Source organism: Epinephelus lanceolatus, chromosome 3 (assembly GCF_041903045.1).
Source record: "Epinephelus lanceolatus isolate andai-2023 chromosome 3, ASM4190304v1, whole genome shotgun sequence".
Lineage (NCBI taxonomy): Eukaryota > Metazoa > Chordata > Actinopteri > Perciformes > Serranidae > Epinephelus > Epinephelus lanceolatus.
This window is the reverse complement of record NC_135736.1, coordinates 39438124-39451501: the sequence shown is the minus strand read 5'-3', so window position 1 is coordinate 39451501 and position 13378 is coordinate 39438124. Positions and strand designations below refer to the sequence as shown.

At 40.4% G+C, this 13378-nt stretch overlaps 1 protein-coding gene across 3 annotated transcripts in view; it reads left to right on the top strand.

Annotated features, from left to right (window-relative positions):
- Positions 1-13378, top strand: part of dok7b (docking protein 7b) — a 35452-nt gene that overhangs the window by 7371 nt on the left and 14703 nt on the right. For 2 of the 3 annotated variants that reach the window (XM_078166342.1, XM_033623977.2), the window contains exons 6-7: positions 8170-8289; positions 12940-13050. In XM_078166342.1, coding sequence (XP_078022468.1) covers positions 8170-8289; positions 12940-13050 — 231 coding nt within the window. The remainder of the gene's footprint in view (positions 1-8169; positions 8290-12939; positions 13051-13378) is intronic. The other variant, XM_033623976.2, reaches the window with a different exon arrangement.

The following is a 13378-nucleotide window of genomic DNA, read 5'->3' as shown; positions in this document are numbered from 1 at the left end:
CATTTAAGTATCACACTACTAAGTTCTGTAATACTGTAGTGATTGTCAAAAACACTATTGAGTTACAATGAATAGTTTACATGCAAAGATTTGTGGCAGTGGTTCACTTTGTGTTGTTTAAAGCCCGATCGCTAGATAGCAGTGTTCAGTTCAGTTATTTCAGAACTTAGAGGGCATTACCTCATACAACATCCCTCACAGAGGATAAGAAAAAACTCCACCCAAAAAATCGTTTAATGAGGAAAAAAACACTATTACCCACCAGTATTGTAATTTATCTTCAGCCATTTGATGCTTCCACCTAATGTAACAATGCATCGCTAGCGTAAACACAAAGAACACAGGTCTATGAGTCAAAAAGGGCGCACAGGCACAAATAACATTTTTCTTAAAAATAGTTTTAAAGATTTAGCCTTGCTTTGAGTATTGCAAATTTCACAATATACTGCATCGTGACCTCAGTATCATGATTCAGATCATATCACCAGATTTTTGCCAAAACACCACCCGTATAGAGTGCTGCAGTAATAACTCCAAAAACCTGTAAATGAGTTTGCACTCCAAGTTCACTCATCTTAAAGTCAGTGGGTTTTTTGAATGGGTTTTGGTGAGATGCCCGCAGTACAGTCTGTGGTTAACACAAGTTAAAGAGACTGTTTTGACTTTTCTGTTTTCTTCTATGACATAAAATTTGTCAGTAAATCCCCCACTCACAAGTGGCTAAAGAGACTGCAGAACATCATAACAACATGGCTTTACAGCCTAGTTGTGCTCCAGGAATAAAGTTTTTGGTAGGCAACACCCTAGTTCCCCACAATAAGCTCTGTGACAAACAAACATTTAATACTTGCCTGTTTGTTCAGCAAGATAATCTTCACAAATGAACACCACTTTGTTTTTTGTTTTTGATGCCTAAATGCAATCGCCAGAAGTAAAAAGCTAACGTAAGGCTATAAATGAATTACTCTATGGACGCATGACTTAACGTTGCCCCCACAGCACAGCTGTAAAGCTGTGGTTGGCATGATGATGTTCTGTAGTCTCATTTAGCTACTTGTTAGCAACTGCCTTTTTTAAGACACATAATAGCTTCAAAGTTCACAAATGGGGTGTTAACTGGTGTATTTTATGTCATAGAACAAAACGTACAGGTCTCCTCAGCTTGTATTGACCACATACCTCATTTCAGGCATCTCAGCAAAAACCCATTTTTTAAAAAAACAAAACAAAACAAAAAAAAACAAAACACTGATTTCGAGATAACCAGGAGTGGAAAAATGCTCACTCATTTCCAAGTTTTAGGACTTGTTCCTGGGGCACTCATAGTAGTGTGTTTATAGCCTAATGTTAGCTTTTTACTTCTGGCGGTTGCTTTTATGCTTGAAAAAATTAAAGGTGTTCATATGTGAAGATTATCTTGCTGAAGAAAACGTGTTGGGTGTCATAAACTTTTGTTTGGCACAAAGTTCATTTTCTGCAGTGATCCAAGATTTAGTGGAAAATTCCCATAGGCTCTCTGACAAAGGAATCAGGGCGACATTAATTTCTGCATTAACCTACAAAAAATCGTCATACCTGCAGCACTCGTACATTCCCCAAACACCATTTCTGTATCTTTTCATACACAGCCCAGTTTTCAGTGCCCTTATCTCTAAGCAAATGCGGTGCACCGTGCCTTATATGCTGTATTAGCATGCTAAAGCGTGTCCCTGAGTTCTTTCAGAGGGTGTGCAAATTTATTGCAAGTTCCATGATAATATATGGGTGCTTATAAATCATGCAAAAACTGTAGAATACATAGGAGCCAACACACTGTGCTGCAAAGAAAATCTTGGAGTTTGAACACGAGGAGTTCTTTAATAACACACAGTGCCGTAGTATGCTTGAAAAGTACAATATAGTGGAACATATTTGCATCAGGCCATGATCAGTGCAATAATGTGCAAATGATGCAGAAAAGGTACTGAATAATTTCAGGGAGACATTGTGAAGTCTTCATTAGGATACACTTTTTGGGCACTGTACTTTGAACCAATGTAAAATAACTCCTTTACCCTCTCCGCTCCATAATTTCCCCAGAGGCTTTTTTGCTCGAGCAAATCAGTAAGCGGGTCCCTCGGTCATCTAATGCTGCTGTATAAAAATATTTTACCCTTGACTGCCACTGTGCTCTCTGCTGCAGCTGCACTTTGGAAGTCAGCTGCGCCACGGATGATATGATTTCTGGCTGCAGAGTTGAAGATGTATACCACAGTGACACGACATGCCTTTTTACTGCCATGGAGACACACACACACACACCCTGACAGCCAACGAGCCAGTCCTGTGGGACAGTGGGCAGTCGTGCGTGTGTAAAGCCTTTTACTAGGCAACAATCACTTGAGCTGGGGTCTTCATTGATGTGTGTTGGATGGATACAAGCCTTTGGTTGCACAGTCACATGCACACACAATCACACACACACACACACTGTAACAGTGTGAATCGGTGCATAGTGATATCAGTGCTTCAGCTTCCATTCGATGTGATAATGAATGGTGTTCTGTAATCGATAATATTTGGAGCAGAGCCGTGTCTTAGCTAGACGGATATTTTCTGGCTTATCAGGTCCACACGTGTTCCTGTTGACCCCGTACCCAGTGCATACACAGACAGGGTTTCAGAGCTCACATGCAGACAGAGTAATAAATGATCCTCTGCAGAGGTTGGATGGCTGTGAAGCCTTGTGATCTAGATAAGGGCGATTTTAAGCTGACATGCTATGTCAGCAATTTTTCCATGTCCCTCAGCGGGCATAAACACACACACACCTCATATTGTGGTACAGTACTATGTTGATGCACGTGTTAGGTTGAGTTTATTAGAGGTTCTGAAGTATTACACAGTACCTTTTGCCTCAGAGTGCCATTACAGTTTATCCATATTCATCCAGATCAGTGACTGTATATGAAGATGGACAGTGCGTCTCCACTTTTTCCCACTGTACAGAATTGAAGCCAAAATATCCCGGATATGCTCGCTGCCATCTTGTGCTGGTGACGTCATTTGGAGACAGAGTCTTTCCAGTAGCGATCTCTGTGGTATCTAGTTTCTGTCTGACTAGTTGCGAGCAGTGCCATTGAACGTGAGCACACATAGCTGTCAATCATGTCATCGATCCCCCTTTGTATACCACCAAATAACTAGTTATAACCAAACTTAACAGTAAAACTCTTTAACATACATCAGTGTGATAAGAACTACCTAAAATGACAGAGACCATTTTTGGGAGAAATGTATTTTATGTGCTCTTTCACTTTTGGTGTTTGGTCCATGTCTCATCCGCTAACATGGATAGGGTGGGGTGTATGACCTGTAATGCAGTCAGCCACCAGGGGACAAATTGAGGTGTTTTGGCTTTACTTCTGGTGAGGTGTCATGTCTTCCATCTTTATTATACAGCCTATGATCCAGATCAGACAGTTTCTAGAAGTACAAAGTGACAGGCAACTTCAACCACTCCAGTGTCATGTGACATTAAGGTGTGATTGATCCACAGAGGTTAAAAAGTCTCTGAATCTCCACCTGTCATTAAAAGCACTGACGGCTCTTTGATGAGTGGTGAAACTTCTCTAAGACCCAACAGCTGTTCACCTGCCTTTGCTCATTACTTCTACATTATATGTCATTATAATCCCTGCAGAAAGTTGTCAGCTAGTGTAGACGATGGAAGGTGCCTGTGTGAGTGATTAAGCTGAACATCAGTCCCAAACTGGCAGAGCTTTGGTTTATCTGTTGTAACCTAACAGAAAAGCTGCCTCTTTCTGTATTCAAAATAATTCAGTTCTGCTACAATAAGAAAATCCAGTCAGCTTCTTTTAAGATGAGCTGCCATGAAACTGAACTCCGCATATTTGTGAGAAATAAATGAGGACCAGGTCCAACACGGCCTCTTTGGTGTTCATAACAGATAAAAAAAAATAAAAATACAACTATGACTGCCAAAAAATGCCCTCAGAGAAAATAACAGATTTGTGAAACACATCTTATTTTATTTGAACAAATCCAAATGAGTTTCTTTCTAGTGCTAGAGTTGCCATGATGACATCGTCCCATAAATGCTGGAAAAACATTCTAAAATTGCTTGCGCAGAGAAAAAGCTTCTCAAGGCCTCTGAATATAATTTTGTTTTTCACACCAGATGAAAAGGACAGACTAAAAATATGTCCCTGGCTTCACTACGCTTTGTACGAACAGAAATGTTGGCATTAGCACACAGTAGGATTAATTAAGCTGAGTCATGACAATGTATGTATAATTACCAACAACTTTGACTGATAGTTCCCAAAATTATACTCACAATCATGCCAAGTTAAGCTGCTGTAATCAATATTTTTAGATTAACAATGGATTAAGTTGATGAATGGAAATGAGCTTTTAGCCATATCTGGTGCAATAAATGTGATGTGCATTGTTCCTGTTCTGTATATAATAAAACAAGCCTATAAAGTGAATTAGTATGTGAAAGGCACTGCTCATAGTGATGAACCCACAGAGAATGAGCTCTTGAGTCTGCAGCTTCTCTCAACTCTGCTGAGCTTTTTGGCATCTTTCAGTTCATTGTTTTGGTTTTCCAGCCTGCAACTTGGCTTTTTGTTGGTTCATTCTTTCGGCTCTTTCGGCTCATTCTTTTGTGCTTGGCACCAAATGGCGGACAAACGAAGGTAGCAATGATCTAGCTTCTGAACATAGTGGAGCATTTATAGCTAAAGAAGTGCCACATATTTTCATCAGGAGTTGGTAGAGACTGTCTTGAGCCTGCAGTTTTTGGTGCTGTAATTTAACTGATGGTGATTAAGATGTTTAGGTGTTGAGTGAACGCCTTAAAGTGAATGCAATCCGAACAACAGCCTAAGAAATGGTCAGTATTTTTTTAAACATGAAAACAACACTCTTGTTGTAGTGATGGGCAAAAATGAACTAACCTTTTTAAATGACTCTTATTAGTGAACCGTACCAGCCTGTCAAACGTCTGAGTGCTTATGAATCCCCAACTTTGCCCACTTGCTGTTATCTGTTCACGCTGCCTGCCATGGTGAGTGAACAAAAAGCAGTTGATTCAGACTTGAGTCAAGACGTTTGCCAGCCAAGGCCAATGGTTCATTCTTGTGCTTCTCTGAGGCTAATTGTTCCGACTTTGGTGTGTTCATGAGCTTACAGTTTTAAAGTGAAAACAACATGAACACTACAAAGCAGATGTGGTGTGTGTTATTGCTCCGAGTGTTGAAACATGTTGATAACAAAGAGCATGACTGGTAATGCGTTAAAGAGAAGTGTTGTGGGGCCGGCAGCACCGCTGTCAAACATACATGTTGTATAAGAGTGTCACAGAGAACTGACAATGTTTGATACTTTTATCTGTATCAACTCAAAGGAATCAATACTGTGAAAAGACCTGGGGTCCGTTTCACAAAGCAGGTTTAGTGAAAACTCAGAGTCTGTTAACCCTGAAATGAGGGAAACTCTGAGTTTTCTGTTTCAAAAAGGGAGGTAACTCAAACCAGAGAAAGAGGAGTAACTCTAGCCTGTTTCAGAGAGAGAGGTAACTTAAGCTCTCGGTCAGTTACCGTAGTAACAGACTCTATGAAACTAACCTGGTCGGGACCAGGTTTTTCTCAATGAACCTCGAGTTTCTCTCTGTCTCCGCCCTCTTTCAGAGCCACACACTCCATTTGATTTCCTCATTCATTCAGTCAGCAGGCGAGTTTTGGCGTAGCCTAGTTCTGCCGTCTGTCATTTTAAAAATCAGAGTCAGTATTAGAAGTCCATTAGGCACAGTAGGCGGCGACTTTTTTCACTAACATGGCATGTCCTTTTGATAACGATCCCGTGGATGAAGACTGCGCAGAGAATTAAATATTCGTCAGGAGATGGTTATCAGACCGCGCATAGATGTTTTAGCATTTCCACACAATTATCTTTTTGAGCGGTACCGTTTCACGTCACAGTCCATCATCTACATACTCAACCTAATCCGTCCTTACATTTGCAACATTACCAATCGTAGTTATGCTCTCACATCCCAGCAGATATTGTGTGTTGCGCTCATACTGTATAAAAATGCGCTGTGTTTCTTTGCAAATGGAAGTTTTTTGTACAATGTCGGAGACGCTGAGCACTTGAGTAAGGCAACTGTATGCAGGGCGGTCAGAAAAGTGTGCTCGTTTTATGGGCATCTGCCTTCTTTCTGTTGGCTGAGTAGAAGTCTGTGTTAGTTTAAATAGGCTTAATTATTTAACAGAAGATGATATAGATGAGAAGACATTTATGTGTGTGAAAACAGCATTATGTTGGGGATACAACAACTACACAGTCAAACAGCCACTTAATATTTACTTTACAATGTAAAACATGATCAAAATGAAGTACCCCCATGAGATTATGCTGAGCCTTACCTGTTTGAACAATGTTTTTATATTTCATCCTAAACTGCTGCCAAGTGAGGGATTGCACTTAAATGAAATAAATTAATAGGCTACCATTCAAGCAGTTTTCCCCTGTAATATTATTGTGATCGCAAAGGACTACATTTAAACTTATGCATTCTCCCACGCCGTCTCCCTCTCTTTTGCAGCTGCAGCGGTGTTGCACTTCTTTTTGAAAACGTGTGCAAACTCACAGTATGAGCGCATTAAGATTTCTAATTCTAGTGGGATGAAAAACACAGCCCTCCCCGTCCCCGTTGCCATGGTGAATCGTCGAATCGGGGCTCCATTGATGCTGGCTTTTTATAGTTGTGGTGCATGCGCTTAACTCCAGGTGAAACTACTCCGAGTTGATTAAACTGATTCAAATCAGCTGTTCTGGAACCGGAAACTCAGAGTTTCCTATCTCAGAGTAGATCAACTCAGAGTTCAGGATTTGACTCAGAGTTTGTTGAACCTGTTTTGTGAAATGGACCCCTGGTCCGCCCACACTATTTTGTCTGATTTTGATGGCTGAAGCAGTACATAAGGCCTTCCACATGGCATGAAACCTTGTAACTTGTGACCTATAGGTAAAGCAACACCTTTCTGACATATTTCACAAAACTGTAGATTCATTAAGGTCAACTTCTCAAAGGTCCTTCAGTTCAGCTTAATCATTTAGATTAAAAAGCAGAACATCTTTTGCTTTTATTGTTTTTCTTTTTAGTGTTTTGTAGCCTCAGAGTAACCATGAGTTTTAGAGGTCACCATGTAAAATACTGGCTTTCATCTCAGCTAATGCCCATACAGTTTTATTGTCCATGATGGTAAAAGTCCATCTTAACTGATGAGTTTCTCAGCAGCTCGAGCATTTCTACCACCTTCAGAAATACCATAAAATACACAACACCTAATGAGGGTAATAGGTTTCCATTGCATTTAATACTCGGTGATGAGTCAAGCAAGAATCTCTGAACCTTAGAGCACCAGACACATACTTAATATTTAATAGAGGAGAAAGACACCTTTACCCAAGTACTAAATGTTTGGTATTGTATTAAACAAATACAAACTATTTCCAGCTTTTCCATAAAATGACAGCAGGTTTTAAAATCTATTGTTCAAAATCACATTTAAAGCAAATAAACTTTGCTGACTGGCGTTATTCGAGATCGACTCAGATCAAAAATTGTTCTCAACAATTTTCTGCTCTACTTTCTCAGCTGTTTTTTGTATTAGCTGCACACTCAGTTCCATAAGAACAAAGATTATTTTTTAACCCAACCCCTGAGTAAGGGCTTACTTTGTGGCTGTTTTTTCAATATCTCGGCGATGTGAGATTTTGATGTTTCATGAATTTTTTTGCTTGCCTTGTGTTTTCACAGACTCCTACCTCTGTGTGGGCTTTATAGGAGGGTGAATTGAGAGATGTTTTATGTAACCTTTAGAAGAAAGGGCTGTTGCTGCCTCAAAGAGCAGCCTTGCCTTTACAACAGTCTTCTGAACTGCTCTGGATTTGGTTTGGCCTTGCTCAAAAATATTATTTTACTCTACATTTCACCATTTACTACAGTATTTTCTTACCTTTTTCCATGTGCCATACTGATTACTACTACTGCTTCATGCTGTTTAATTTGCTGATTAATTTTTTTTTTTTTTGAGTCTTCCATCACGTAAGTCGTTCATTGATAGTGCTGCCTGTCTCCCTCCTCCTCTCTTCTAGGGGCTGGTGTTTTCTTCTTGTCCTGTTCAGAAGGAGAGCAGATCAGTTTCCTGTTTGACTGCATTGTCAGGGGCATCAGCCCCAGCAGGACCCCTCATGACCTGCGACCTGCCCTGCCAGGTGAAAACACGCTTGTTTAAAAAAAAAAAACAGCTCATGTTTTGGGTTAAAATAAGTGTTATGTGACAGTAATGTGACAAATATATCACGTGTAATGTCAGTGCACGACAAGCGTACGTAAATTAAATAGTATTACATAACATTACATTAAAAACAAATATTTAGATTTGGTGTCACCCAGGATGTACATTTGCAAGTTATGTAACGTTGGATGAAAACAAAGACTTTTGGTGTCAAACAGGACATGATCAAACCCCTAGGAAGTGCACTGGACTTTAAAGCCAATTTTTGTAGTGGTCAAACTATGTCCATCATGCGATGACATCAGGCCTAAAAAGTCTTTTTCCATGGACTTAAGGCCCATTTATGCTCAACGTTAAATACAGATCCGGATACGGACAGAGACTTCTGTCTGTGCTCCGAGTTCATTTTGTCCGTAATTCTGCACGTTTCCATAAAGCTTACGGATACGGGCCAAATGGAGCAGTACCACCGGGAACCGTGGGGGCAGTGTTGCTGCCACTACCCCATACGTAGCTCTAGTGAGACACGAAGAAGAAATAACAATTCAGTTTCTCTCATTGGCAGTACTAGAGAAAAGAATTCTCCGTCCTCCAGTCGCGATGTATTTAACGGCCTGACCGACCACCGCCTCCTACAACGCTGCCTCTCTTTTTGTCTTTTATGCAAGAGGTACATTATCAGTATCTCCTCCACAGTCGCCATGTTTGTTTTTGAGTTTGTTGTTGTCATAAACTTTTGACGCTGGGCTGCCTCCTGGTGGATATATTGGTTAACATCCATGCCAACGTAAAGGGCGCATGGAAGTATGTGGGCAGTGACATTTTCATACGTAAAGGGAACATAGATGGGCCTTTACATGGTGAAAGAGACGTCTGTAAATCAGTGGATACATTTTTTGGAGCGATGCGACCCTTATAAAATTACTCATTTTACTATCTGTATTTGATCCATTCCGTCCGATAACATTTGGAAAGTCTAGATGGTCCGCCCGATTAAATAATTTTATCCCCTTTCAAGTTAGTGGAGCTCTCAACTGGAGGCAACCAGCCAGACCAGTGAAAGTCTCTAGTGCGCGTGCTATATGGGCCACACAGTGCAGAAGCAGTGCCAATCATTGGGGTAATTTGATATGTGGCAGGTGTATTTTTATTGCTTCATGCACCGGTGAGCAACTTCCATTGGAATTAACGTGGCCCCACCTCCAATGCTGTATTCAGTTCTTTTTATACATCCACGGACACATACTCCGGTCTCCTGGGTGAAAGTCTTGTTTTGTTTAACCCATCCACCTACACAGACTTTCTTGCTATTTATACCTTGACAGTTGCTCTCACTGCCAAGTATTGTAGTGGATTGGTTTACACCAGAGTTACTTGAAAGCCAGGTTGGTCTCATAAAAACATTAAAGGGTGCCCTTGGCGTCAATATCACATGTTGAGGGACGTGAGAAAATATTGGGGACCCAGGGATGTGAACAGGTAAATTCGTGTAGTCTAAGGATTGAATAGTGATATTTTTAGTAATAACATTAGCAGAAGAGACCCACTGTTCTGAACTGAAACAATTAACCACATTGGTATGTGACTCTGTGACTTTCGTTATAAAGGTTTACTGCCTGTTTAGTGTGCATGTTTAGCATTTGTGCCAGGCGCCATGCTAACGGAAACACGACATGCTTAGAGCCCCGAGGGTCACCGTGGGGCTTAGAGAGGTCATGCCTTTGTGTGTGACTTGTGTGCTATTGTAACGTACTGCTAATTTCATAGGCATTTCTGAGACCACAAATATGTAGACAGACGGTTTAGTGACAGTTGGAAAGAGAAAAGGTTGTACAGGGCACATACCAAGGATCTGACAGCTCAAATACCTCTGAGTAGACACAGAGACAAGGTTACCTCACTGTGGTACATTAGGCTACACACACACACACACACACACAGTTCCCAGGATCTGTCTTTTGATTAGGACAGATGCACTTTTTGTAAAGATGAATGCTTTAGGTCCAATAGGTGGAGAATTGACACCATTATGGAGAAAAGTCCTCAGTAACAGGTTTTGGCCTTTTCTTCTTCATACTGTAGAAAGAGTACAAGAACAGACCTTCAGTTCTTTATTTTCAGACATTAGGTACTGTCATTATTAAACTGCACTTAAATTTTTTGCAGAGTCACTCATTTAAAAGTAAAACCCTGAATATTTTGACCTGGGTTCAGTTTTCCAACCTGTTTCCATCATACTGAGAGATTCTAATTTGCCTGTCCATAGGTGTCAGTAGAATTAATCATTTCTTGCCAGTTAGGGAGTTCTCTATGTGCAGTTTTGTACTGCACAAGGACTCAACACTATAGCATGTGTTTTTCAATGCATCAGTGGCTCACTCTGTAAACAAGAGCCTTATGACCAGTATAAGTTAAGGAACATAAAATATCAACAATAACATAACATGATAATGTTGCACTGACATGGGGCATTCTGCTGCCTAATGAGCATGTTGTACTTGGAGCAATAAGTACAACATGCTCATTATCCACCCTCTTATCCATATTTGGATGAAAGAGTGAAGCTAACCCTCAAGCTAGCTGCTAGCTTGAATAGTAAGGTAGGCTGTGGTTCACTGTGATAATGCTAATTTTCGCTAGTGAAAAACAGGCCTAAAACCAGAAAAGCAAAATGTACTTGTTTCAGTATAACCAAATGCTGAACAAGACCTTTTTAAGTCACCAAAATGTTATAACTAAGTTTAATGAACTGAAAACACACTGAAATAGCGACAGCTACTGCTATGCTCTGTGAATCTGGTGATATGCCATGGTTACTTAACCTAACCAAGATAGATAGATAAACCTTTATTTAAGTGTCAATCCACAACACACAATAAGAATACCAAGTACATAAGGGTACAGAAGAATTGCAAAAATGTACATGAGTTACAGTATTCAATACTCCACATCTGTGTCCAGTGTTGTCGCGGTGGTAGTGACTTGTCAATGGACGGTACCCACCTGCCACTCAAAACAGCTTGAAGCCTTAATAACATCTAATTGGGTGAGTTATATCAAAATTCACCCCGATACTACTGTCACAAGCAGGGAAATTAGCAGTAGAGACCAAAATAGTTTTTGTATCAGGCTGTAAAGGTGTTCATTTCTGCTGTAAAGTTTGGCATTTTAACATGGGGGCCTATGGGGATTGACTTGCTTTTAGAGCTGGACTCCAATGACCATTCGAGGAACTGCAGTTTTTGGCACCTCCATGTTGGCTTCATTTTTCAGCCCTGGAGGTTGCCCCTTGATAGATTCTGAATTTATGACTAACTTATTAAAATGAAGTATTTTTACATTGTGGTATTGCTACTAAGTTAAAGCAAAAAATCAGAATACTAAAAATATAACTTAAGATATACAAATACATGGTATGTTTCGTGTACATGGTGATGAGTCAGCATTAATATACAAGGCTCTAAAGGACTGGATCACACAGACGAGAACATGGCCAAATAAATTATGCGCGTAGCTGTGTAGGTAGGTGGAGAGAGTTGAGTCCAAATTTATCAGGTTGATAGAAAAATAAGAAAAGACAGCATCCAGCTTGAAAATGTCCAGAGTTAAACTTCAGCCCCCATGCAACATTTATTCTAGTGTGAGCCAGCCTGCGTCAGTCTGAGGCCCACTGTAACCCTACGACATTCAGCGCTGTGAAGCAGCTATAATTAGCGTAGACCAGCAACGTTAGCAAATGTTAGCTGACACCTCACATAGCGTAGTGAAGAAACTTGGCAGGTTAGCATTAGCTGCTGCGGTCCAGAGGCAGAGATCCAGGGGTTAGGTTGTTGACACCTATACACACAAACACCCTGACCCAATGCAACGTGCGCACATTGGCAAATGCACATACACACGCACGCACGCACACAGAATGTATATATAGCAGGCATTAAGTGTGTAATTGGTAGGGTTTTACACTAAATTGATGTTCCAACAGATAGTTGAGGCGCCTGTAACCTCCTGGGAGACGTTAAATTTACAAGCACTCATAACAGCTGGAGACTAACTTAAACACACACAGGAGACATCTTAAAGAGGAGGCTGATGCATTCAGTAGCACTCCAACAACTTCTGCCTTTAATATTTCCATTTGTATTGATAGAAGAGTTTTCTGGGCTGGTTATGTGAGATAAATATTTCTAAAGGATATTCTGCCATGCTGAAGTTTGTTTTCACAACTAATGCCATTTAAAAAAAAATAAATGTGAGTGACCTTAAAATATTTTCATTTAGGTCTTTATCTACATACACACCATCAAAACTGCGGTGAATTCATTTGCTCCAAAAACTATTTGGGCTGCAGTCAAATTACCATTTTAATTTAGAGTGCGATAAAGATTATTGATCCTTGAAATGCAGCAAGGACTTCGGTTCTGAGCTTTACTGTTTCTCTTACCTTGACGTGGGGACAGCTTCCCCACAATTGTTGCTTATAGATTTGGAAACATGATGGACAGTGAAAATGTGTTTTAATGTCATCAGGTGTGTGCACACACCTCAGTCTTGTTTTCATTCTCTCTGCTTACACACTCTGAAGGGTCCTTTTTATATTTGTGCATGTCTGTATGTCCTGTAAAAACAGAAGATCCCAGTGCTGACCCAGTGTCAGCAGAGGACCGAATCAACAAGGAGGCATCAGAGCTGGAGAAGAGACTCAGCATGTTGTCTCAGAGCAGCCTCGCGAGCAGCACAGGTACGTTTATACTGTTTACTTCACCTCAAGCTGTACTATATCCAATATATAAAGCATGAGCACTCTGTAATATATCAGATGGATAGTAAGCATGATCCTAGGACCTTCAGATGTAGTTTATTATGACGTTTTGCTCTAAATTATGAATCTCTTACTCACCACTGAACCTTACACTGTATGCTTCATCACTGGTCTATATTTACAAGGCAGTTTTTTTGGAAAGTTTCTGTCATCATTACGTGTGTGTATGAGTCAGAAATGTGAAGTTTGGAGGGTCAGCAGGGCACCTATCCATGATTCATTTTTGATGACTAACTCTAAAGTTGTG